Source organism: Camelus bactrianus, chromosome X, assembly GCF_048773025.1.
Source record: "Camelus bactrianus isolate YW-2024 breed Bactrian camel chromosome X, ASM4877302v1, whole genome shotgun sequence".
Lineage (NCBI taxonomy): Eukaryota > Metazoa > Chordata > Mammalia > Artiodactyla > Camelidae > Camelus > Camelus bactrianus.
In genome coordinates this window covers 16,742,106-16,769,307 of record NC_133575.1, presented here as the reverse complement: position 1 = coordinate 16,769,307, position 27,202 = coordinate 16,742,106, and the positions used below count along the sequence as shown (strand labels likewise).

Sequence of the window (27,202 nt, the reverse complement as noted above, 5' to 3'; positions counted from 1 at the left end):
AAGCACACAAGCTTAGGCACCAGTTACCTCAGCTCCTTGTTTTCCTGTTTAACCACCTTATCAGTTCAAATATAATTAAATTCTGCAATCGCTTCTGAGTGTAACTCCCCATACAGCAGACTTACATCATTATTCTTTCACACTGTGTGTCTGAGGACAATGCAACCCAGCTTGACAAGGGTAGAAAAATAAAAAGCTATAACCACCCTGCAAAAATCTACCATTGAAAGATGGCCACAAATCATAGGCATGGATCTGCAAAAACAAAACAAAAAAACAAAAAAACCTACAGGTTTTTCTATTTTCTTTTCAAACCTCTACTGCATGCTAGCTTAAATGACATAAATCAGAAAATGATAATGGGAACTGAATGAAATTCTCATAAATCACGTTACTAAGTATAGTTACATCTTAGATGTGAAACCCAATTAAACAGATGGCCACATGCTGTCAGAATCCACCCTTAATCAATAAAGACGTTCATTTTAGAAAATCACCTCAATTTTTCACTTCTTCAGTGAAGCAGAAAAGAAGGCAGTTGGGGGCTGGGGGAAGCCCCAGGAAAGTCAGTCGGGAAATGTATAAGAAGGAACTCCACCTGTCTTAATTTGTAGTCCAGAAAATCAGAAAGAGGAGAGAGAAAAAGAAGTCACCCACAGGATTCCTTGTCATCTTGCCTGGGAATGTAATTTACAATGAGAGCAAGCACTGGTCATTATGAAAACAGAAACAGCTTGAATCTCTTAATTAAAATACTGCTTCAAATTGTTCATTCCAAACCCTCTCTGCTCATGAGATTTTGGGAAACAAGTGGATTACCCTGAAATGGCTGCTTCTTCAGTAAACCTCTGAGAGGATCAGCTCTTCCCAGATAAGAAAAAGGCTGACCCAGGGTAAATCCTGGAGGCAGAAATATTATTGGGCACACTTAAACCCCAAAAAAAACCAGTAAGTGTTCACTGACACGGGAAAGTGAGTGTGGAAACACTGGTCAAGAGTCTATCTCAATGCTTTTTCTTGCACAAAAAGTGATCTATTATATTCACTAGATTGGTGAAAATTGTCTACCAATGCCTGAAAATGATGAAAGTGAGAATTGATGAAAATATTTCCGTACCTTGGAACACTCATCCTGGAAAACATTTGGTGTTACCTGGTAAAGGTGAGTAGTTGCATACCCTACAAGCCAGTAATTCACTCCTAGTGTATACTCCAAACACTTGTTTCAAGGGACATGTACGAGAATATTCAGAGCAACATTGTTCATAACAGCAAAAATCTCAGGGGGAACACACAGGTCTGTAGAACAGGTAAGTAATCTGGGGTGCGGTCACACAGTGGAATACTACACAGCAGTGAAAATGAAAAACCTACTGCCCCATGCTACATGGATGAATCTTAAAAACATGTTGGTTGAAAAAACACAGCTGCTTAAGATTACATGCAATATAATACCATTTTTTATGCTAAAAATGAGTAAATAATAAACAATATACTGTTTAGGAATAAGTGGTTTAAAATTAATTTTTTTAAAAAACAAGAAAATGATAAACACAAAAATCAGAAGAGTGGTTACTGCTATGGTGAGCAAGAAGAAAGGGATGGGGAGTAGCACAGGCAGATGGAATGACATCAGGAATGTTCCAGTTCTTGGATGGGTGGTGGGTTGATAAACATATATTTTATTGTATGTCTTCTTATACACTTTATAACTTTATGGGTTCTAGCATGTTATATATATTCTTTTGCATGTACATAGTAAAATTTTAAAACAGAAAATCTAAAGAACTTTCTATCATCCAGTAAGTTACTCCAGGTGATATTATTCTAATTCATATTATATAAATAACTTATAGTATTATAAACAGCAGTTCTAATTAATATCTAGAATATCAGAAATTCCCATGTAGCACAGCTTAGTTCTCAACTTGGAGCTATAGCAAAACATCATGTTGTGCATTTTAAATATATAAAATGTTTACTTCTAAATAAAGATTAAATAATAAATATTATACCTCAATAAAGCTGGGGGGGAGAAAGCAATGGTATTTTCATGATAATAATATACCACCATCTGCTTGCTTTCCTTCAATTCACTACTCTCCCAGACTAGTCTTGCAGAGTCTGCCAGTCCTAAAAATGGCCACACGAGGGCGACTCTAAGGAGATGTGCCTGCTGGGAGTGGGCTGTCCTCTATGGCCAGGGAGTCCTGTCAGGATGAGGGCCAGCACAGAGGACCCATAGCAGGTGGGCAGACAGGAACCCTCACTGAGAAGGTGACATTCAAGCAAAGATTGGAAGGAAGTGGGAACACAAACCCTGCAAATCACTTGGGGAAGTTTTCCAAGGTAAAGAGAACCCCTAGTACAAATGCCCAGAGGGAAGAGTGTGTCATGCTCTGGGACAGAGAGGAGACAAAGGCAGCATGGTAAGAGGCCTCCAGGACATTTCAAGTAATTTGGCTTTTATTTTGTGGGGGGGGATGCTGATAACTGGTTGATTCTGAGCAAAGGAAGGACATGAGATGACTGTAAAACATCTCAAAATGGTTGCAGTACTATATTTAGAATAGGCTGCAGTACCTCCTCCAAATAGAAATAAATTAATAAACCTAATTACTTCCCCCTCATAAAGAATAGACTGAAGGGGGAACAAGTTCGAAAGCAGGGAGGCAAGTGAGAAGGCTGTGATCAGCATCCAGTGAGGAGACGGCAGGGGCGTGGTCAAGGGTACCAAGTCTTTATAAATTCCATGCCCCACATTCAACAAAGAGCACAGAGATATGCTTAAAACCACGAGGTTAGATGTGCTCCCCACGCACAGGAGGGAAGGTGGAGACCAGCAGGGGTGCAGGGGGATGGAAAGCCTGCAAGGGCCTGCACAAGGGAAGCCTGGCCTCCACCACACGTCGCTGCGACCTGAACTTGGTGTGTGTCATCCTCCTGACCGTCTTCATACTTTTCACTACATATGAATGGACCACCAGACAATACAAACTGTTCTGCTGGCTTTTCAACTTTATATGGTATCACACTCTATATATTTTCCCAAGTTGTTTTTCCCACACACACAACTTATTATTTGTGAACTTCACCCAAGTTAATACGTGTCACTCTGGCCACTCACTGTCCACTGCAGTATGGCATGCCCTTGTGTGAAAATGACACATGCGACTCATTTTGCTGCAGAGAGGCATGCTGGTTACGTTCCCTTTTCTGCTATTATAAGAAACACTGCAATGAGCATCCTCACATGGGCCTCCTCCTGAGACACTTCTCTAAGGCAGCAGGTCTCAAACTATGTTAGAGTCACCTAGAGGGCTTAATAAAACAGATTTCTGAGCCCCCCATTCAGGGTTTGTGAACAACTGCTCTAAGGTGGGGCCCGAGAATCTGCACTTCTAACAAGTCCCCTTGGGATGCTGTCACAGGACCACACTTTGAGAAACGGCATTTGGGCACATACCAAGAGGGCAAATGATATTCACAGATACGCATGCCCATCTTGGGCATTTCTAGGTGTTGCCAAATTGCTCTGCAAAGTGAGTGAATCAATTTACATTTCCACCAGGCACTATGTGTACGTGTTGCCAACACTCAGCGCTGTCAGAGTTTTAATTTGTGCCAGTCTGATCTTTAATAATTTTTCTACTTTATCAGGGTACTTGTAATTATATACCCAGTACATGTATATAAAAGAATTAAAGGCTTTAGATCCAAGAATTAATTAGAGTATTTCAAAGCTTCTCTTACAGATGGTTCCCTCAGCTTCTAAAATCTGCCCAGTTACCTGCTTGTTTTCCCTGTCAATCTTAAAAATAAATAAAACAGTATAGACAAAAATCAGTAAGACCATTAAGAAAGGAAAGTGGAAGCTTGTTCCTTTTCATGGCCAACATCACTTAGTGTTTATTGTAGCTATTTTTTTTAACTTAATGGTGATATAAAGCTTTTTTAAAAACTTACAATGTAAAGAGAATGAGGAAAATTGGGTATATGGCTAGGGAAGCAAACTTCCTTTGCCAACACACCTGGTCATTTTGGGGGGAAAATATAGTATGCCCTGCTCTTAAATCACAGTCATGGAAAAGGTCCTTCCATTCTGCACCACATTAACAAGGAGACAATGAGACGGTACTCACGGATCTGGTTGGTGGATGCACTGTAGAAGGCATTGACGGTTGTTGGATTTGTAAACCACCTGTAGAAAGAGGAACAAGTATCACCAAGCGATCATCATTACCCAGGCAGGAGAGCAGCAAGAACAAACATGGCAGGACTTATCAGCAAATCACCAGTGAACGAACAATGGGGAAGTGGGGCGCACAGGGAAATTACCACTTCAGTTTGGGGCTATTGGTCTGCCAGTGAACAATCTCATCCTAAATTGAACATGGTTTGATGAGACTATATTAACATGCCTGGTTATTCACTGTTATTAACCTAACGGGAAAAGCACCAGTGCTTCTGAAACGCTTTAATGAAAAATTCTAGGATCTAATGGACTCTCCTCCCCACAGATGGGAACGCAGCAAGAGGCTGATGTTTGGCAGGCTCTGTTCAATGGGTCCATGGGACAGCTGAGTTCTCCATGCTGCATCACCTCTGACCTGTCCATTAAAGGTTTGAGATTGGTGACAATCTCACGTAAAGAGAAATGAAGAAAGGTCTGCCTGCTCCCATAGAAAGCTGACTGGTTTAAGCACCAAAAGACCTAACAGCTCGCCCTGCCTCTATCCCTAAATTGCTGAGTTGTGGTGGAAAAGTCGCCTACCTTCCCGGGGTTCATTTTTAGCTCTAAAACTAGTACACTGCATTAAGAGACCTTGGGAGTACCTTCTAACTATGAAGAGTCTACACTCCATTTTAAACACACAGTAGGTTACTTAGATCAGGCTCAGCAAATTTTTTTCTGTAAACAGTCAGATCGTAAACATTTAGTCAGGCATTTCGTGGGCCAAGATGTAAAATCAAGGATGTTATATAGGTACTTTTATAGTGAAAGAAACTTTTCCACAGAATTTTATTGATGAAATTCAAAATATGATAATAACCGAGTACAATTTTTGGTGGCACAGGCCTATTCATGAGAAGAATGAAATTCTTTGGGGGCAGGAGAACATTTCACTTTGGTGTTCAAAGTTAGTGTGTCCTGCCATCAACTGCAAACATTTATCTTTAAAAATCATTCTGAGCTCATGGGCTGTACAAAACCAGGCAGAAGGCAAGACTCAGCCCTCAAGCCATAGTTTGCTGACCCATTGACTTAGATGCCTGTGAGTGAGGGGCACCGCCCTTTATGGTTAAACCCAAGCATTTGTCTTAAACTAAACTTCCCAAAAGAAACGTGTATAAATTCCTTTTCAGAATAATCATTTTACTAAATTATGTCTAATAGAATAATTATGTCAGACTAACAGGAAACTGGTAGAAAAAGCACGTGTTGGTTCTAGTTGGGCCACCTGTTCTCCTCATCACTGCAGATAAGGACAATGAGACTTACAAGCATTATATACTTGCACAAGGTCTAGTCTGACTTCAAACCAGTTCTTGTAAGCATTATATTATACTGGAGACATCACTGGAAATGAAGAAAGAGTGCTTCTTTCTGTCAGAGACGAAACCTATACTCACTTCCATAAAATGTATATTCTTTTCCTTGAAATTTAGGATTAGCATGTCAATAAACCCTAATGTTTAACACAAATTTACTGGCTGGCTTACTTCCCTGAGAAAACAAGTACAGGGGAAAGCACCTTTACTGACCTAATGGCACTACCCATGGTGGGTAGAATTATGGCCCCCACAAAAGATGTCCATGTCCTAATCCCTGGATCCAGTGAACACGTTATGTTACATAGCAGAAAGGACTTTGCAGATATAATTAAGGTCAAGGAGCTTAAAATAGGGAGATTATTCTGGATTATCCCAGATGGGCCCAATCTAATCACGAGTCCTTAAAAGCAGAGAACCTGCTCTTGCTGGAATCCCAGAGATGCAACGGAGGACAAAGTCAAAAGAGATGCTGCAGGATGTGAAGTCAGAGATTCAGGGGAGAGAAGGATTCAACATGCTGTTGCTGGCTCTGAGATGTAGGGGCCATGTGCAAGGACCAGAAAGAGTCCCCGAGGACCCAAGGAAGGAAATAGGGACCTCCGTTCTACAACCATAAGGAACTGGGCCAACATTTGAATGAGACTGGAAGAGGATTCTTCCCAGAGGCTACTGCTAAGAGTCCAGCCAGCTGACACCTGACACCTTGATCTCAGCCTTACGAAATCTGGAGCTCAGAAAACAGCCAAGCCATCCCATATTTGTGACCTACAGAATTGTGACAGAATACAATTGTGTTGTTTTGAGTTGCTAATAATGTTGTCGTAATTCATTACAGCAGCAACATAAAATTAATACACAATGAACCCAGAATTGGTTGTCTGCTCTTTGGGTCAAGAGGAGAGAATCCAGGTGCCTCTCAACTTGGCTTCTTAATGGCATTGGACTGAGCTACAATATGTACATAAGATGATGTGTATTCCTGGAGCTCATCCCATCTCTCCCAACTCCCCTCCCTTTAGCAAAGAATAAACTTTCATCTTTTTATTTTTTAATGGAGGCACTGGGGATTGAACCCAGGACCTCCTGCATGCTAAGCATGCACTATACCATTGAGCTCTATCCTCTTACAAAGAATAAACTTTCAAAACATTAGAGTAAGAGTCATGTAGGAACAATGTTTCTAACTGCTGATGGACAAAGACAGACAAAGAAATCAAAAAACCAGATGGGGCCTGATGGGGCCTCTGAAGCTTCAGCAAGAATTCCTAAAACATCTCCTATCAGACTCAGGATCTCACCTTTCCTGACTTCCCGGAGCTCCTGCTGACTCCAGGACATGCTTGGAGCCCTGATTACACCCTGATATTAAGTAATTGCACTAATGGAGCCTACCAGTTGTGGATGCTATTATTTCTTCTGATTGGTCAGTATCCACACCAAGCCAGCTGTTAAATATTTTGCATATCTCCCTGATTATATCCAAGTTTATTATATATTTAGTTTTACTATTCTCTAATGTAAGGCCACATGTACTGGTTTAGTAAGTGTTTGCAATTTCTTTTTTTTGCACTTGTTCCATTAAGAAGTAGACTCTAAATTCCTCCCTTCTCGATTATGGGCTAGCCTTGGTGACTCACTTCTAAAGCATGAAATGCAGTGGAAATGACACCACATGACTGCCAATGCTACGCAATGAAAGGCAATACAACCTCCCCCTGGTGCATACACACGTGCCTCCTTCCTTCTCTCTCTTTCAGGAAACTTGCCCTTTAAAGTTTCGTGCTCAATCAGCATGCCACAAAGAAGCCCAGTACACACGGGGAAGGGCCACAGGAGGCGCTCCAGCCAACAGGTAGCAATCGACCACTAGACGTAAGAGAGGAACCTTCCCACATGACTCCAGCCCCAGCCACTACCTGACCACAACATACACACACGGCCCATGAGCAAGAACCACCCAGCTGAGCCTAGTGACAAGCAGTCATGAGAGAGAAAAATGAATAATTATTGTCACTTTAACCCTCTAAATTTTGGGATGGTTCATTATATAGCAATAGTTAACTGCAGCTGGCTGTCCACAGACTAAGTCCTACCAATGGCTTGAATTTTCTCAGAAAAACGTTTTGTTTGTCCAACACAATGTTTTTTTAAAAGTACTGAAATGGAATTCCTTTAAATGAGGTGTGCAATCACTAGTTCTCCATGGTCTTCACCACGCCCTCTCATTTATACCTGTCCAGCTCATCATCTGTTAACTGATGGGCCCTGAAGGCCTTTGAGTTTGCACAACTGACCTCCCAACAAGATTTTAAGTTCCTTATGGGCTAAGAGAATTGCCCAAGTGGTATGTGCTGGGCACAGTCACTGAATCTATTTATTGCTATGTATACATGTACTTGAATAAATAAAGAGTGTCATTCAAGGGCTTTAAATTCTTTTTACTGTGTCTTCAGGGTGTTCCTGCAGTTTGTGTTTGGGGAAGTATTCAGTAGGAAGAGGTCTCATATAAATTTCAAATCCAAAAATATATGGAGATGTACTGGACAATGCGATACATAAAAGAACCGTATAAAATAGATATACATCAGGCTGAAGTTTTACATATTACTTATCAACTCAAAGATAGCCTAGGGATGGAATGGAAAAATCACAAGAGTATTTATTGCTTTATTTTGCATATTCTGTAAAGTATATCCATCCTATTCCATGCAGTAGATAATGCTTTTGCAAACAAAACTTCTGGGCAGGACCATAATTTGTACATTTGATGTATTTTTACATATTTTTCAAAAGATGGAGAAAAAATTCAGACATGTTTGTTCACAGCAGAATGATAGTGAGTTAATAGGGAGGCTGGCTTAAAATCATTTCTGTCAAAGAAAGAGGATCCTGAGGGAAAGAAATTAGTTTTGACTCAAGCTGAGCAGTGAAGTAAATACTCTATTTTTAAGCAAGCTGATGAAGTGACAATTCTGAGAACTAACCCCTAAATATGTACCTTCAGGGATGACCACCCAATTAATTTCATTCTTGCTGACATTTCCCATCATGTTAGAAACATCTTAATGCACATTAGTGCAGCTAAAATGGATTCCATGAGAATGAAAGATAAAGGGTGTTTATCTCCTATACCCACAAAGAAGCAAAATGTTATTTCAGGGCTTTGTGGAAATATAATCATGATGTGCTGTTCAAAGTAAACCAGTGTAGTGGAGCTACTCCAGGATCATCCTCACTTGATTAACTCATGAATTTTCAGACTTGAAAGATGTCAATTAAAGTTGATGTATATCATGAAGCTAAAATTCCCAACAATGTCTTAAAAGGGCCAGACAAAAATTTCTTCTAAAACAAATGACTATCATAATCACTTTATCTTGCAAAGAGGACCTTCAATTTCTTAATGCTGCTTTTCCTGAAATAGACACAGTCTGAGGAATTACTAGCATTGCACTGATTTTCATTCCTAGAGAACTTTTCCAGAAACATTATCCAATTTCATGTCCTTGTGAAAGAAGTATTTGTGTTCACTGACAGAAGAAAGCAACACAAATCACACAGTTTGCTTAAGCCCATAAAGTCAGCCAGCACTTTTCCAAGGCACAAATACTAGAAATAGTCAAGGCCATTAGACTTGTACAGCCCACGAGTATGTTAGGATGATAAAAATGACACATTCAGGAGTTTCTCAATTAGCAACCCAGGCCTTGCTACAAGCCCAAATGAGTAATGACAGGTTGAAGTTAAAGAATATCAACTTAGAAGCATCTCCAATATGGAAGGGTCCCTGAGAACACCCTGAAAATTCACAAAAATACTGGTGAGAACCTTGAATTTTTCACAAGTTGCTACAACAGAGTTTGAACTTACCTGACGTGGACCTGAAAGGGCAGGAGGATTTATGTACTACATGCAGATGCTCACCAAGAAACTGAAAACCACCTGAAGTCGTGTGATTTGAGAAGCTGGTTTTAGAACCCTAAATCCAAAATTTCTATTGAATAATTCTGGTTGAGAGTGAAACAGGAGAGATGGACTGAGAGATACTACTGTGGTAAGAGGAGAAAGTCAAGGACAGTGGAGCAGATGGGTTTATACAAGCTCTCTGTCATTTCCAAACAAGTTCTACAGTCTTCTGCTTTCTTCCTTTGTATTTTTGAGTGGAGTCAGGGATAGGTAAGAGGAGTGGTTCAGCTTTAGGCCTACTCCTTAGAGTCAAACACTTTTAACTAACTTTGGAGGTGCATACTGTAAGACAGTTTGAAGGGGAGAGGGCAGTATGGCTGGATGGGAGCCACGGCTCAAAGAGAGGCCATCATCATAGCTTAAGCCAAGGGAGGATACAGGGGCTAGAGTTTTTCCAGAGGCCAGAACAGAGCAGGGAGTTGGAAGACAGAGTAACAAGAGACCCAGGGACCATAAAAAGAGGCAGCTAAAGATCTGGAGACCAGAATATCAGCCAAGGTCAAAATGTGGATCGTAAAAAAAAAAAAAAAAAGCAGGCCGTGGAAGTCAGGCTTCCAGCTATGACGCTATGAAAAGGTCAACAAATCCTTTCCACAAAAACCAAGTATAAAAATGGACAAAACTGTCAACAAAAAACCACTTTAAGGCTCTGGGAACTGATCAAAGGCAAACAACAAATTGAAAAATGTTAATTTTGAAAAACTGCAATAACCTACAAGTAAGTGGAACAGGAGTCTGTGGCCTTCTTGCCCGGGACTGTTCCCATCCCTCCCAGCTCAGTAAGTGAGAACTTATTTTGTTAGGATAGGGCTGGCTAGAGAATCTGCCACTTTGCTGCCACAGGGGTGGACTCAGTTAGGTGTGGGGTGAAAACCTGCAACCCTGCCAGCTAAAAGTGATACACTTGGTAGAAAACAAATGAGGAAAACCCACAGCTTTCCTAGCGTGAAGTTACAGTTATCACTGAGGAGAGTGACAGACCAGCCAGAAATTTAAAAGAGAGCTCCTAGAGCTAAGAGAGTCACAGAAGAGTGAGATAAGTTCTCCATACCCCTCTGGCTGACTAGGAAACTAGGTATGTGCGCAGGGAGACCCAAGAGAGCCCAGTGGCAAGTAAACTCCAAGGGTGACTGAAAACTGCTTGTGACTTTGAATGCACTCCCAAGCCCCATGCAGATCAACTGGCAGAGGGCAAAAACCCTACAGGTCTGAGACGTTTGAGCACAAGCTCTGCCATGACCCCTGGCTGAGGACCCAGCTATGTAGACACAGGGACAATCTCTATGAAGAGAGGCTAAAAAATAAGAATTTAAAAAATAAGCAGAGACATCCATGGCCACATAGTGTAGGGGAGACAGATTCCACAGTGTAAGTCCAGGAAAGTTACTTTTTAAAAAGCCTCAGAAAAATAAATCAGAATCCACAGTTGCTGTATTATCTAAAATGCCATTTTCAAGAATGACAAAAAATGATGTTAGAAGAAAAAAATGTAAAAAAAAAAAAGCAACTGATAAAAACTGACTGAGTGACTGGATTTTCAGACAAAGACTTGAAAGCAGCTATTATAAATTAGTTTAAAGAATTAAAATAGACTATATTCAAACAATTAATGGAAAATATGATGACAATGACAACAAATAAAGAATTCTAACAGAGAAATAGAAACTATAAGAAAAATAAATGAAACTTCTAAAGCTGAAGAATACAGTAAGGTGAGGGTGGGTATAGCTCAGTGGTAGAGTGCATGCTTAGCATGCACGAGGTCCCAGGTTCAATTCCCAGTATCCCCACTGAAAAAATTAAAATAAAAATTTTTAAAAAGAAAAAGAAAAATACAATAAATCAAAATGAAAAATGTGTTAGACAGGTCAACTGTAAATCTGAGAATGCAGAAGAAAGAATCAGTGAATTTGAACACAGATCAATAGAAATTATGCACTCTGGAGAACAAAGAGAAAAAAACATGGAAAATTGGACCATAGCAGAACATAAAGTAATCTAAATCTGAGCTGAAGAATTTCTCAGTTGTAAGCCTCTTACTCATTTGTAAATGGGGCTAATAAATAGTACCTACACCTCACAGAATTGATGAGGATAAAATGAATTAAAAAATGTAAGGCACTTCCTGGCACACTGTAAATATGTAATAAATTTTAGTTGCCATCATCATCATCATCATTATCATACATGTTTTGCTATGGAAGAAAATCATGGCTGGCCCTAACTCCAAAAGTTCCTGAGGAAACTTCTCTAACCTGTAGAAAAAGTTACTACCAGCATGTGGGAAGAAGGCAATACATCATAACTGCTATTGAAGGAAAATAAAAGAGCTATCAATTCTCTGACACTCATTACCTCAACAAACATCCTCTAATTACTTCATAATCAAAGGCATACCTTAGAGATTGTGGGTTCAGTTCCAGACCACCATAATAATGTCAATACCACAATAAAGTGAGTCATAGGAATTTTTTTGGCTTCCTAGCACATATAAAAGTTACATTTACAGTATACTGTAATCTATTAAGTTTGCAATAGCATTATGTCTAAAAAACAATGTATATACCTTAATTGAAAAATATTTTATCACTAAAAAATGCTAACCATCATCTACAACACAGGGTTGCCACAAACCTTCATTTTGTAAAAAACACATCTGTGAAGTGCATTAAAACTGAGTGCAATAAAATGAGATGCACCTGTATGCAATTACTTCTACACTTGTAATCATACTTTATTTTTTAAATATTTGCTTTTTTTAAAAAAAATCTATCAGTTTCTGCCTGAGTGTGAAATTCTAAAGAAATTTGTTTCATATATATATAAATAACAAGATCTAGAAATGATTTGAACATTTGCATCTTAATAACCCTTGTTTTGCTATCTATTGATGCTAGGAGTGAGGGAGCCACAACTGGATTGAACAACTGATCCATTTAATATCAAAAATAAGAGTTGCCAAAACATAACAGATTTTGCCAAGCCAAGATAACTGGCAAGCCAGCTACTCTGACCTGAGGGGAATTGAAAAGTTTGATCTAAAGAGACTCTACTTCCCACCAAAATATTTATCTATTTCACCTATTTCACTTTTTCATTATTTCTTTCTTGATTTCTTTTTCTTTTCTACTCACTCTGTTTTTGGAACAGGTTTTCTCAGCCAGAAGAAATCAGTCTGTGCTAAATACTTGCGGGTTTGGAGGACGTTGCCAAAGTAGTCAGATTCTGAAAACTTGATCTGAATAAAACAAACCACAACCATCATTGTTCTAAGTGCAGATAAGAGATGGCTCTGAAAAAAGACTTAAGCACCCAAACGAGTGACCAGCGGAGAAGCTAGCACTCCTCACATCATCTCTCAGCCATCACCCGTTAACACAGTATTCACAAAGCCATGAAATTTAATCTCAGTGATTTTCTTTTAAAACAAAAAGCTCAAAAATCAATATGGTCATTTTTGGATCACAGTAAAAACAAAAAACCAAAAGAAGCTCCAGCAATTTGCAATATGCTTTATTTGCTTTGTAATTGAAAAAAAACCTACTTTAACCTTTTATAGAACATATTATCTTAAGTTTGAAATTAATTTGCCCACATGAGTCCTTGATCTTTTCTAAAAATGTATACTTTATTTGTCACATAGGTCCTTCTAATAACATTCAGCTTAGTTAGCTGAAACCTTGTTTAGTTTATAGATGATGATTTAGTCGAATGTTGAAATCCAATTTACTATAATCAGCATTTGTTCATGAAGGAAAAAATAAAAGTGATTCAGACTTATCTTCTACCCTAAGCACAATGGAGTCACTAGAATAATTTAATTATTAGTAGAAACTATCTGTTAACACTCAAAAAATGCTCTGGTCATTAAAATTAATGAAATTACAGAGGTAAATCAGATTATAGCTTGCATGGAAAAACAGGAAGTTGATGGCTCATGACAATGTTGTCTATTAAAATAGGGAAAAAGACAACTGATCCTTGAGTTTGCCTTTTTTTTTTTTTTTGGAGGGAGAATGGCAGACAGTTTTAACTCTATATGCACTCCGTGTACAAAACTAGCAGTACTTAACCTAAATATTGTAAATAATATCTGTGTAACAGTAAAAGCAATGGTTTGCAGTCATCCCTAATGCTTTGGTTTTAAAATATATTACTGTGGCAAATGAAATAAGAAAAATACACATTTGAATAAGCAAATAATGAAGAGTAATCAAATTCTTATTATCTACCATATTTTTATGAATTTAAGCCATGATCCTCTTTTAAAAGCAAAAATTACAGTGTGGCAAATGAGTGTATATGAAACCCACAGGCATCACATTATAGATATGAATGAATACATACAACATAACGATTACAGACTGGACGGTGGACTACGTGTTGGCCAATGTCTGGCTCAGACTGATCTCTTCCCTAACATATCACAGGTACTCACTTTGTCTGCAGAGTAACTTTTGTTAATGATTCATCTTAGCAATCTCTGGCCTGGGAGCCAAGCCAAAATATAAAGAAAGGAGTAAAATAAAGGCACAGGGAGAAAGGCAGGAATAAAAGTATCAATTCCGGACATCCTTGGTATTCTACTTAGCCAACAAGTTACAAAGATATGATTTATTGTTCCTCCCTCAGTCCTCTTGGGGCAGGGGGGATGGCTGATAAATAAATCGTGGTATAGTCACATAATGGAAAACCATACAGAAGTCTAAACAAATAGTCTGTATGTGTGAACATGAAATAATCTCAAAACCAAAGCTGAGTAAATAAGGCAAGTTGTATGTACGAGAGAATGTAAAGTTCTATAACATGTAAAACAATACTACATGTTGTTTATGGATACATAGCTCTGTAGCAGAAGCATAAAGAAATGCATAGGAATGAGAAACACTGAATTCAATAGAGTGTTCGTACCTAGGGAAGGACATAGGCAGGGAGGAAGGATGTTAGGTCAAGGAGGATTACACAAAGAATTTCCAATCTATCTGTTTATTCATCAAAAATGTATGTGTGCATGTACACAGCTAAGATGACAATATGTTTAATATTTCTTAAAGGCAGAGGTGTTCAAAATATAATTTTATATACTCTTCCAGTGTTTCAGATGGTTCATAATAAAAAGAAATACAGTCAATCGTATTTTGATAGATGTTTATACTCAGCCTCAGAAGAAACAGAGTAAGCTCCTTGTTTTAAGAGGCAATCGTAACTAGCAATCCTAAGGCATTCCCAGATCACATAGTTTAAAGAGGTGTCCACTGTTCAACCCTTTTTAGCTTTTGTTCCCAAGACAGCTCTGCCAGAACCTTCAGAATGTGACTGTAACTGAAAGAAAATTCAGATACGTTCTTGGGTTCAGAGCACTTTCCAGGAAACTCTCCCAAAGGAATTTCCTTCAAAAATACTAACTTTTTTTTGGTAATATCAATGGGGTCAAGCTGTTACTTTTAGAAGAGATTGCTAATGGTGATACTTTCCTGTTCCATTTGAAAAAAAAAAAAAAGAAGAATCTTGATATTCAGGTTGTTCTACAGGCACTAAATGGAAAACCATTCAAAAATTTCAAAGAAGAAGAGTTCCAATTTAAATAAATTTGGTTCCACCACAGCCACGGAAATAATCATGGGCAGTAAAACTCAGGGGCAAGTAATTTGACAACAGGTTATCTATGTTTAGAAGGATTAAGCTTTTAATTGTTTTAATTATTAAACTGAGAATATTTTGTATTTCTTAGCCTGGTAGAGCTGATGTAGTCCATTTATCTAATGTAAATCACAGGGACCAATTTTGACTTTCTCCTGTAAGACAGGAAGGGCCTGCCGCTGTTATTCTCGCATGACAGATGGGAAACAGAGACAGAGAGATTATGGAACATTGCAAAGTCGTACAGTCCAAATCATTAGGCTGCTACTTCAGTGTTATTTTCATTTGTCCCAATAAAAAAAAAGTAACAATTCAACAGAAAGAGTACAAGGAAGGAGCAGGAGAAGGTAAGAATTATGGGTGGGAAGAACTGCAGTGATTAAATAAGTCAGAGTACAGTTTACTTAATATCAGACAGCTGTTAAAATCCTAATGATGGCTGTGGAAGACAAGGCAAAACAATACATCACCTGTAGAGGTCAGTATGCAAAATTATACATAAGCATCAATTATAGCTTCCCCCAAATGGAAAATAATACACTAAAACAGAAGTATGTATTACTATGTTCAAGTACCAAACATTAAGGGTGCTTTTTCATTCCTTTTCTCTACTGCCCAAATTTTCCACCATGCAATAATACTTTGATAATTTCAAAAATTTCAACAGGGCCTTGAGTGAGAAAAAATGATGAAATGCAGCAATCACCGGGAAAGTTTTACTTGTTGTAGAGACAACAAGAATGAATGCACATGAATATTTTAGAACCACTTGTAATCTTCAAAAAAAAAAAAAGTTTAAGCTCTGAAAGGGACAATAATTGGCCCAAAAGTCTCTTGTCCTTTCAGTTACTGGTGAAAATCTAGGTCAAGTTGATAATGACTTTCAATCATTTCCATTGCCTGACTTTTCAATTGAGTGACTTTGGGGAATTAATTGGGGCTCTCATATCATTTCCTAAGAACAGCTGTCCAGATCATAAAATTTAGGGAATCGTTCTCTTCTTGGAAATCCTATCCTGGATGCCAAGCACCAAATGCCACAGACTAAATGGAAGAATAAAGCTATTATCCTCCCCACGGTGAGGAACACCATTATAATAAGGGCATAAGAAGGAAATGTGTTCAGCTTCTCTGTAGGATCAGTAAATACAAGTTGATAAGAATCTACATAAGCCAATAGGAAGTACAGATCTAGAACTCTTTTTAAGCTGAATCCACTTAAAGATACTCAGCTATATATCCAAATATCTCTAAGAACGATTTTATGTTAGGCACCCAGAGAATTCTCTGAATACTTAATGGAATCTGGATTTTAGATTCATGTTTTGCTTTATTTAAATAATGAAGTAATATGCAACACTGCCACGTTTAGGTGGCTATGCCTGTAAGTAGTATGTATGTATACATATATGCATGCCTACATACAGGTGTGATGTTCAAAATGTTTACCAACCTACATAGACAGTACACCATGGAAGATACACCTCACATAAGCAGACACAGAAAGGTCACTCTGAGGGAGCACCAGCTAGCACACCAACTCAGGAACCAGATGAAACCAGGTGCCCTGTCGCCAGCACCAGGAGTAAGGGGAGATCTTGGTCTGCTCTGGCCAGTGGAACACTCGAGATGGAGGCCGGTGTGAGAGGTAGGGAGACTGGCTAGAAGGTTGGTGGGCACCAGTGCACCTCCCTCCAGTGCCCACTCTTGTCTCTCCAGGGCTGTGGTGGCCAGAGATCACTAGAGAGAGCTGGGGGCAAAATTTCATTTTGGTAAAAAAAACCCAAAAAACCCACAGAATTATTTCAATATTTTAACAACCTGTTTTTCTGGAGCATTCCACCTAAATATCACCTTACTCTTGCACAGTGGCAGCAGCACTCCCTGTCAATTTATACACACACAAAACATACACACAGAAACACCCAAGTGTTCCACTGGCCAGAGCAGATCAAGACCCACCCCTGAGAATATTACATGGCTTCACATATTACCTATGTATCTCTATATGCATATTTATGTCTATATGTGTATGTGTATATCACTCACCAGAAACACTGATCTTCTCTGAAAAATTATCCATGTCTAATTCTCCTAAGTAAATGGAGGCCAGCTGTGATTCTGATTTCAGCTTCTACTGCAATTTTCCATTGGCCTTCACAAGAATGAGTGCCTAATGGTGTTGATTATTTACTGTTGTCTCTCAGACACATGGCCACCCTTATACTCTGCTCTATAATGCTGGGGCTGAGAATCTGAAAACCATTTCTTGGGCTCCATTGCCAGTTGGCTTCCTGTCAATAGGAGGCTCTGGGGGAAATCAGCAGGTGGCAGGAGGGGAAAGGATGCTGTGGTTGTCCCCTTTTATTTGCTCTCTCTCTCCTCTTTCTTCTGACAATGGCTCTCGAAGAATCTTCAGTCCCAGCTCTCCTCCAGAGTGGCAGTTCCTCCTCTGCTCTTCTAAGCAATGGTACCATGACCTCCTCCCTTCTGAGTCCCTATACACAGGAGTGGTAACTGCTTCCTAAAAAATTGATTAATCTCTGGTTTACCTCACCTTCATGATTTTCACCTTCCAATCTATTTCCTGTATTAAATCTCTCCTTGAAACATCTAGTGTGGTTTGGCTTTCCTGGCTGATACAGAAATCTTCCCACAATTGGTATCAACTTACTTGAGTCAATTTCCATCAAGGATCAGTAAAGGTACACTTTATACAGTTTATTTGAAAGTGATGTCTATCTTTTTAGGCTAACTAGTAGGCTTTCCTGCATGCTACCCGGGGGTCCACACAAAAGGCATTTCCTTTTTTCTTGTTCTTTTCAAAGACTACAGAAAGACTGCTGTTCAGAAACACTTCGCTGGGTATCGCAGTTTACCTTATCATCCTCAGAAGAGAAAAAAAAAATTCTAATTCTTTACATTTGCCTCTAAATTCTTTTCCATCTGCCCTTACGTACACATGAGCCCAATTTCAGTTTTCAGTCTTTCTCCTTGATCTTCTTCCAGCTCATTTCCCAACCTCTATCCTCTTTCCTTCTGCATCTGCGCCTGATGAATCACATCTTCACTTGCATCAAATAACGTAAGCTGTTTTTCATTTGTAGCAGCCTCTCATGCTCAGAGCTTGTATTACCAGAAATTTCTCATAGGCCCTACAGTAGTCCTTATCTACATGTTTCCCAAAACTGAAAACACAGTCCCATTGTGTATCAGCAATACTTCAGTCCTTCTGCTATTAACGTCAGTGACACTATTACTATCTATCGCATCAAGCATCCTTTACCTATTTTCAGGTTGGGTTTTATTAGTTTTCTCTATCAGTTTCTAAATAGAAATGTATCTTTCTTTCAAGTATTTGGATTTTTTTCACTGTCTTTTTTAAACTGTTAGAAACTCTTAGGGGTAATTGTGTCTGCTTTGGCAGTGAGTCAGAAGGAAGCCATTTCTTCACAAAAGTGCTTAAAAAGCTTGTTATCTAACAGCTTCAAGTTCAGGCCCTGGAGAAACTAGGAAATATACCCAACACTGCATTCTGTTGGGCACCTACTTTCTTTTCACAAAATACACTACAGTCATTGAATTCCTAAATTTCAGGCATTCACTTTTTTTTTTAATTTTTTTATTGAAGTATAGTTGATATATAATATTGCATTAGTTTCTGGTCTACAGCATAGTGACTCTGTTATACAGATACATATTCTTTTTCATTATAGGTTACTACAAGATACTGAATATAGTTTCCTGTGTTATACAGTAGAACCTTGTTGTTTATATTTTTTACATATAGTAGTTTGTATCTGTTAATCCCAAACTCCTAATTTTTCCCGCCCTCCCCTTTGATAACCATAAGTTTGTTTCCTATGTCTGTGAATATTTTTGTTTTAGAAATAAGTTCATTTGTATCATTTTTTTTAGATTCCACATATAAGCGATATCATAGGATATTTCTCTCTTTCTGTCTGACTTATTTCACTTAGTATGATAATCTCTATGCCTATCCATGTTGCTGCTGCAGATGGCACGATTTCATTCTTTTTTATGGCTCAGTAGTACTCCATTTTGTGTGTGTGTGTGTGTGTGTGTGTGTGTGTGTGTGTGTGTGTGTATATATATATATATATGTATATGTATATATATATATATATATATATATATATATATATATATATATATATATATATATATATATATATACACCCCCATCTTCTTTATCCAATCATCTGTTGATGGATATTTAGGTTGCTTCCATGTCTTGGCTACTGTAAATAGTGCTGCTATGAACACTGGGGTGCATGTACAAAGATCTGGCTTTCAGATGACAAACTCTAATTCAAAAAGATACATGCATCCCAATGTTCACAGCAGAGCTATTAAAAACAGCCAAGACATGGAAGAAACCTAAATGTCCATCAACAGATGATTGGATATACAATGGAATACTGCTCAGCCATAAAAATGAAATAATGCCATTTGCAGCAACATGGATGGACCTAGAAATTATCATACTAAGTGAAGTGAGCCGGAAAGAGAAAGAAAAATACCATGATATCACTTATATGTGGAATCTAAAAAAAAGTGACACAAATGAACTTATTTACAAACAGAAACAGACTCAAAGACATAGAAAACAAACTTACGGTTACCAGAGGGGAAAGCAGGTGGAGAGGGATAAATTGGGAGTTCAAGATTTACAGATACTAACTACTATATATAAAATAAACAAGGTCCTACTGTATAGCACAGGGAACTACATTCAATATCTTGTAACAATCTATATTGAAAAAGAATATGAAAAGGAATATATATAACTGAAACACTATCCTGTACATCAAAAACTCAGACAAAATTGTAAATCAACTATACTTCAATTTAAAAAAAAAGATAACGTGCATGAATATGGCAAGTGTGTCAGTATTTTTAATTATCATTGCAATAGTTAGATTTTTCAGTATGGAAACAATGTATACTAAGTTGGGCTGCATGAGCACTGGAATACTGTGAAGCGTAATTATTTTCCTCCATGGCAACTGGATCGATGCTTTGGAAGGCCATATCTTGGAGCCCAATGGAGAAACTGTCTAATTAAAGTTTTCACTCACTTTTGAATAATCTTGTAAAATTCCGATGTGCATGTACAAAGCTAGGATTGCTTTCAGATATGCAACTTGTTAAACCACAATTTCAGGAAAGAACTACACCTCAGAACCATAGTTATTTAATAAATTCCAAAAAAACTACTTTTTCAAGAAAATCTAGTGAATGGTAAAAACAGAGGTTTTTGTAAGGAAAAATAGTTCTTTATCAGAACTATTTGTAGGAAAGAAAATAACAGTGGTGATTAGAAAGACCTGTAATGAACGTATCTACTGGAAAATATATGCCCCAAAATATTGGAATAAAAAAGAATTACTATTCCTCCATCAGTAACTCACTGCAAATATACAGACCAACTCACAATAAATTATCATCATATGTATATGCATTTAATTTGCCAAAACACTCATAAAGTTTAATGCAGTTAACTTCCGACAGGCAGATTTATTACTGGTCATTTAACATGAACGAAGCACATAAAGATGGTTTAACAACAAACATCATTCAGTCAACATTAGATCATGCTCACTAACTGTAAAATACTCAGTTTGCTTAATTCTTTCCTTTATGATCAAATTAGACCAAATCCAAGTCCATTTGCTTTATAGCACCCACTCAGCTATACATTCTTTCTGACACTTCCTTTGTTTTGAATCTGCTCTAAACCTTGTGATTTGCCTGGCATAACGAGGCTCATACCTAGCCAAGGAATGAATCAAAAGTTGGTGCTTTTTGGCACCACCAGATTTAATTGCTGGACTTGAGTTAGGTGAAAGGCATGAGGCCAGTAAAACTTGCCAGAAAAAAACAATAGAGTAAATTTAGCACTTACTGCCTTGAGGTCTTCATTAATATGAGTATCATTCATTATAAACTCAGGATAACCAACTTTTGCCAAAACAGCTCTTGCCTACAAGGAGGAAAAAGAAAAATGAAGTCAGAGTTTCGGCACTTAAATCATTAATAATCACAGGATGTAGAAATGCAACCTTCATCTGAAAACTCAGTTTACTGAATATCTACTATATGGAGCCCACTGCGAAGGAAAAAAAAAATCTAAGTTAGTCCCTGCCCCCAGTATACTAAAAATATAGTGAATGTAGCAAATAACTATATAATACAAGATAAAATTTCATTTTTAGACAATATTATTTATAAGTAGACAATTTTTTATTTGTAGACAACAGTGTTATCAAAGTTGAGAGCAGAGACTACTTCCTCTTGGGGAAAAAAGCTTATTGGAGAAGCTGACCAAACTGAGTCTTTGAGAAGGGTTGGGATTTCAAAATGCAGAGCTAGGAAGGACATTCCCAGGAGAGCAAACGGCAGGGGCAAAGACAAGGAGATGGAAACAAAGAGCACGGCAGAGACAAGGTGAGTAGATTCCTGTAGCTGGACTAGAAAGCACGAGGGGTGGAGAACGGAAAACCAGCTTGGGCCAGATCACAGGGATTCCTGAACACCATGCTGTGAGTCTGTATTTTACTTTACAGACCAGAGAAAACAAAATATTTTTAGCAAGAGTAACATAAGATGAGTCACCTTCAGCAAGATTTACTGTACAACTCAATGAATGATGGCCAGGATGCCAGAAAAACTGGAGGTAAGGGGTCCAGACTAATTTAAGATGCGTCATTACCATCCTTGTGATAGACATACTAGTTATTCCCCATTTCACAGTATATAGGGAATGGATGAAGGAAAAATCACCTTAGGCACATACATGGAGCCTCCACATGAGGGACTGGCAAACTCCCGCCACTGGGCCAAATCCGGTCTCTGCCCCCTCCCCCCTCCATCTGTTTCTATAAAGTTTCACTGGCACTCAGCCATGCCCACTTATTTACATGGAATCCATGGCTGCTTCTGCGCTACAACAGCAGAACTGAGGAGTTGGGACAGAAACCCTGAGGCCCACGAAGCTCAAATATTTACTCTCTGGCCCTTTACAGAAAGGGTCTGCCGACCCTTGCTCTTGAGAAATGTTACAGTTTCAGGTGAAAATTTGTCTCTCTCCTCTCCGCAGATGCTGGGTTTCACAAAAACAAAAGAATAGCCTACTCAAAGGGTACAGGGACGGAGCTCTGCCCAGATCCCTGTTATCCCTCCCCAGCATCCCTGTTCTTTTTCTTTTCTAATGGCCAGCACTTGAGACTCTGAAGGCCTCCCCAGGGCTATAAGGATACCTTGCTGGCACTCCAAACAGTTACTTCCTGCGAGTCTATCCACCTTGGGCTCCCTCCCCACTGCCAACCCAGCATCCCTCAGCCAATGACTGACTGTAGCAGGAATATGAAAGTCCAGCTCCTTTGCTTCAATTCAGGACAAACTATGAGGTATAATTTGCACTCCAGACTTCCCCATGGGATCAGGCTAACTGAGACTTCCCCTGAAATGGCACCCTGGCCTGTCTCTCACCCTTCCCTCCCTGGCTTCCTCTATTCCTCCTTTGCTAGCTTCTCTTGGGAGCACTTGCTGAATAAATCACAAATCACTTGCACATGAATACTCATCTCTAGCTTTGCCTCCAGAAGACCAAACATAAGACACCAGGCAACCTCAAACACATTGCTTTCATTCTACCAAAGCAAAACCAGTGACCTTCGCACACTGCTCTTAATAATGGGGTTTTTTTCCCCTTTAGTCTCTTTCAACTTTCCTCACTCAAGAAACAAATAGAATAAGATGGTATGCTTTCCTTATCTTCCTTAAGATAATTCAAATATTAAATATCAGCAGACAGTTGAAACTCAAGACTCAGAGAGGATTTTACAAGTGCCGTATGACACAGTCATAATGGGTTTTGCTGTTCCACAGACTCAAATATAGAACAGATCAAATTCTGCCTTCCAACCCTGTGGATTACACTGAAAGCCTGATGTGACCCAGATAGCAGGTAACTAGAGGTTACAACTCTCCCCCAACAGCAAACAATACACCATGTGTCTATAGGTTACCTTGTTCTGAGACTGTTCTATTACTTCCCTCATAGTATTTAATTCCTCACTATACTTCCTCAGCTCAACACAAGTCATACACATAACTATAACAAGTAAAGAGATCCAGATAGTTTTAAAAAATGAAGAAATATGTAAGCTGAGTCATCCATAACTGTTTTCCGAACACTGTTCTTTCCAGGGCATGGTGGTAAATTATGCAATGTTTTTCAAACCTCACGCTCTGGGACCCCCACTGCACTGTGGAGCTTCACAGAATATATTACCTTCTGCACTATAGATGCAGGTCATTGAATCCTGTTTTATTATTGATTTAGCAACAACATGACTTGAAGAGAGCCAGAACAGAGGTACAAAGAATCTCTACTCACCTCCTAAAAACACACAGACAGAATAAGGTAATAATGCTAGTAGCAACATTGCCAACATCTGAAAAGAATGCTCTTCTTCCCCAAAAGTGTGCTGTGTACATACGTACACATGCCTGTGTTCCAACTCAAATGTTCCTTCTGCCAGACAGTCTGTTGTCACTTCACATCTCCCCACCCACCTCATTCTACATTCTTCCCTGAGAAGCTTCCGAACTACATCTCCCAAAACCCCACGGGACATAGCTCCAGGCTAGATTCTGCCCAGGAGAAGCGCCGCCAGGAGACTGGAAAGGTGGAAGAGGAGGAGACACCATGGACTCACTCGCTGTTGGAAGCTGTGGGCAGGCACCGAGGCGTCTGCTGAGCAGAGTGCTTTGGCAGCAGCTTCTCAGGTTCTCCTGAGAAGACTCCTTTTCTGTGGGAGCATTAGAGATCACTGGCAGGCTCTGCCCTTCACTCCCCAGCCCTCCTAATGATGCACAAGCCTCCACATCCCCACGTTAAACATCCATCTGCTTGACACACTGAGAAGGGTGACCATTTTCCTGAATGAACTCTGATATACCCTTTAAAGCACATAACGATCACACCACTTTTTAATTTTTTTCAGAATGGAAGAAATGAAGCACCAATAGTACGATGGCTTATGAAGGGCAGGCCTGAAATCAATTACTCCTTGGGTTACGTGACAAGAAGGCAAGGCACGTCCCACTGCAAATACTGAGAGAACAGTGGAATAAACGGATAAAAGACTGCACGTTATCTCCTGAAATATTTCCTAGGCTGCTTGTAGGTGATCAGTTTTCCATAACCAGTGTATGCATTTCTATCCCTTATTCACAAAGACCTCTAGAAAGGGCTGCACATGACAACTGGACATCCCTCCTCAACAGAGGAAGCTCAAATGATCTCAACTACTCGCGAGACCCTGAGCAAAATACTTAACCCCTCTGAAGTAAATACTGCCTATTATCTACCCAATATCCACCCTCCTTTCCCTCCCTTACTCTCAGACCCCAATCCTGCTCAGGATGACAACGGATCCAACAAAAAACAGCTGCATCCCCCAGCTTCCTTTACAGTTCGAGTTAGCTATGGGATGAGATTTCGGACAATGACATGTAACTCGAAGTCCTTGATGCACTCTCAGGAATCCATTTTAAAAGACGAAGACTCAGCAGGCACATGCTCTCTGCCTTCAGTCCAGGGTTTCTCAGCCTTAGTACTACTGACATTTTGGCCCAGATAATAATTGTTGTGGGAGCTGTCCTGTAGACTGTAGGATGTTTAGCAGCATCTTTGGCTTCTACACACTAAATGTCAGTAGCAATACCTCCCAGCAAGTCGTGACAACCAAAAATGTCTTCAGACATTGCCAAATGTCTCCTAGGGGCAAAATTGCCCACTGGGTAGGAACACTGCTTTAGCCTTTCCTCTTCCTTCCTGCAATGCTGATGCAATGCCAGAGGTAGGGAAGTCGTCCTGCAACCACAAGGCAACTAACAGGAAGAAGCAATCTACATGCTAAAGATGGTGGAATGAAGAGTCAGTGACATCTGGAGCCCACCGTATCAGGCATGAACTGCCTTCCCTCCCACTCCACGACATGAGGAAAATAAACCCCTATTTGTTTGAGGCCTTATATGTCATGTTTTCCACTAGCTGCAGCAGAATGTAATCCTAACATGCTCTTCTTTTCATCAGAAGTAGCTTGAGAAAAAAAAAAACAAAACAGTACCTACACTTCACTGAGTTGTCTGCAAGGATTCAGGATGACACTGCACACAAAGCACTTTTGTATGCCTTGGTCCAGAGTACATGATGAATGAATGTTGGCCATAGATTACCCAGAGAAAGTAGGAACATGACTTCTTCTAAGGATCTAGAATAACACTGTTGTGTACAAGTTTGGAGGGTCTTTCAGGGGAGCCGAGGCCAGGTTATATCCTTAACCAAATACTTGAACTCTCTTGGGGAATAATGTCACTCTCTTTAGTCACAGGTGCAGTTTCAGGGGGCCACACCGTGTGGTGAGGGAGAAAGGTGTTGAAGTAACCCTGTGATCAATGAAGAGACAGATATACCCATGAGATTCCTGAAGCATGGTGGAAGATTTCCCAAGTGAAGCCAGACTCTAAGCATGAGCGAGGAGAATTCAGGTTCTTCACATCTCCCTAAAAGTCTGAGGATTCTTTTGAGGGCCACTACTTGCACACCTCAGAAAATAAACACAAGAAACACTACGAAAGCTAATTCTAGAAAAGATCAAAGAAAAGGTTTCCTTCAGCACTCACCATCTTGGATTCTGTGTTTCCCTCCTTTCTCTTTCCTATATCCATTCCTCCCAACACCTAGCAGGCCTTGTGCGTTCACACCACTTGCTCTCTGATCATACTCAAACTGGCTTTCCTTGGTAATACACTGTGCTCCAAACTTATCTCCCTCTTCCCTCCTCACCCCATTAAAACTGTTATTCCCTCAAAGCAGCTAACCCATTAGCTGTCACTGGGACCTCAAACTAATTTATAATGAAATGTGAGTGACTAATAGCAATCTAATGTATTAACCTGGAGAGATATCTATATTTAAAAGAGTAGTTCATTAACCAAAGGGATAAATCACATTATAAAGGAGGTTTCTGTAGCTGAGAGAACCTTCTTTCTGATACTACTCAAATGAAGCTAATGATCTATTCCACTTAATCATCATTGTGTTCCCCACATGGAACACCCATGGTAAACCCATTCTGATCAATGTCAACAATACTAACAGAAAATATAAAAGGTTATAGTCTAACATACGACCAAGAACATCATTCAATTCTGCTCCCATCAAGGCACACATCCATATAAACCAATCTTACCAGAGGAGAAAAAAATGGGGGAGAAAAGAGATTTTGTGAGAACCTAGGGAACTTTTTGGAAAATGGAGCAATGTTTAAAATCCATTAGAACTGATTCTTGATGGCAACTAAAAAAAAAAAAAATACACACACACACACACATATATATATATATAATTTGTCTTCTGCTGTTGGATGGAATGCTCTATATACATCTATTAGGTCCATTTGGTCTAAAGTATGGTTCAAGTCCAATGTTTCCTCATTGATCTTCTGTCTAGATGATCTCTTTGTTGAAAGTGTTGCAGTCCCTACAATTATTGTATTGTTGCCTATTTTCCCCCTCAAACTATATTTTTAACATAAGTTATTTCAGTTAATGAATACTTATTGAGAATGCCCTCTAGGCTCAGAACTCCCCTCAGTGCAAAAGGAATATAAAAATATATAAGACAATCCATAGCCTCATTGTATCTGTACTAAAAAACTGAGGAAAAACATTCTACGACAACTTGCCATGATCGCTACTACAAAGTATCAGTGATACCTTAATTATCTGAACCTCTCTGTTCCTCAGTTTCCTCATCTGTAAAACGTGAATAAAATTGCTTCTAATACTAATTTAGTGAAATAGAGAGTTGAAAAAAGTATTTGGATAACAAAGGAATTGGGAAAACATAACTCGGATTACCTAGATCAGAGGTTAATAAACTTTTTCTGTAAAGGGCCAGATGGTAAATATTTCCAGCTTTGCAGGCCATATGGTCTCTGTC

The 27,202-nt window shown here is 39.1% G+C and overlaps 1 protein-coding gene across 2 annotated transcripts in view; it reads right to left on the bottom strand.

Moving 5' to 3' along the window:
* Window positions 1-27,202, bottom strand: part of PHEX (phosphate regulating endopeptidase X-linked) — a 171,837-nt gene that overhangs the window by 41,774 nt on the left and 102,861 nt on the right. For both annotated transcript variants that reach the window (XM_074359209.1, XM_010970301.2), the window contains 3 exons: window positions 21,092-21,169; window positions 12,657-12,760; window positions 4,143-4,201 (listed from right to left, as the gene is read on the bottom strand). In XM_074359209.1, the coding sequence (XP_074215310.1) occupies window positions 4,143-4,201; window positions 12,657-12,760; window positions 21,092-21,169 (241 nt within the window). The remainder of the gene's footprint in view (window positions 1-4,142; window positions 4,202-12,656; window positions 12,761-21,091; window positions 21,170-27,202) is intronic.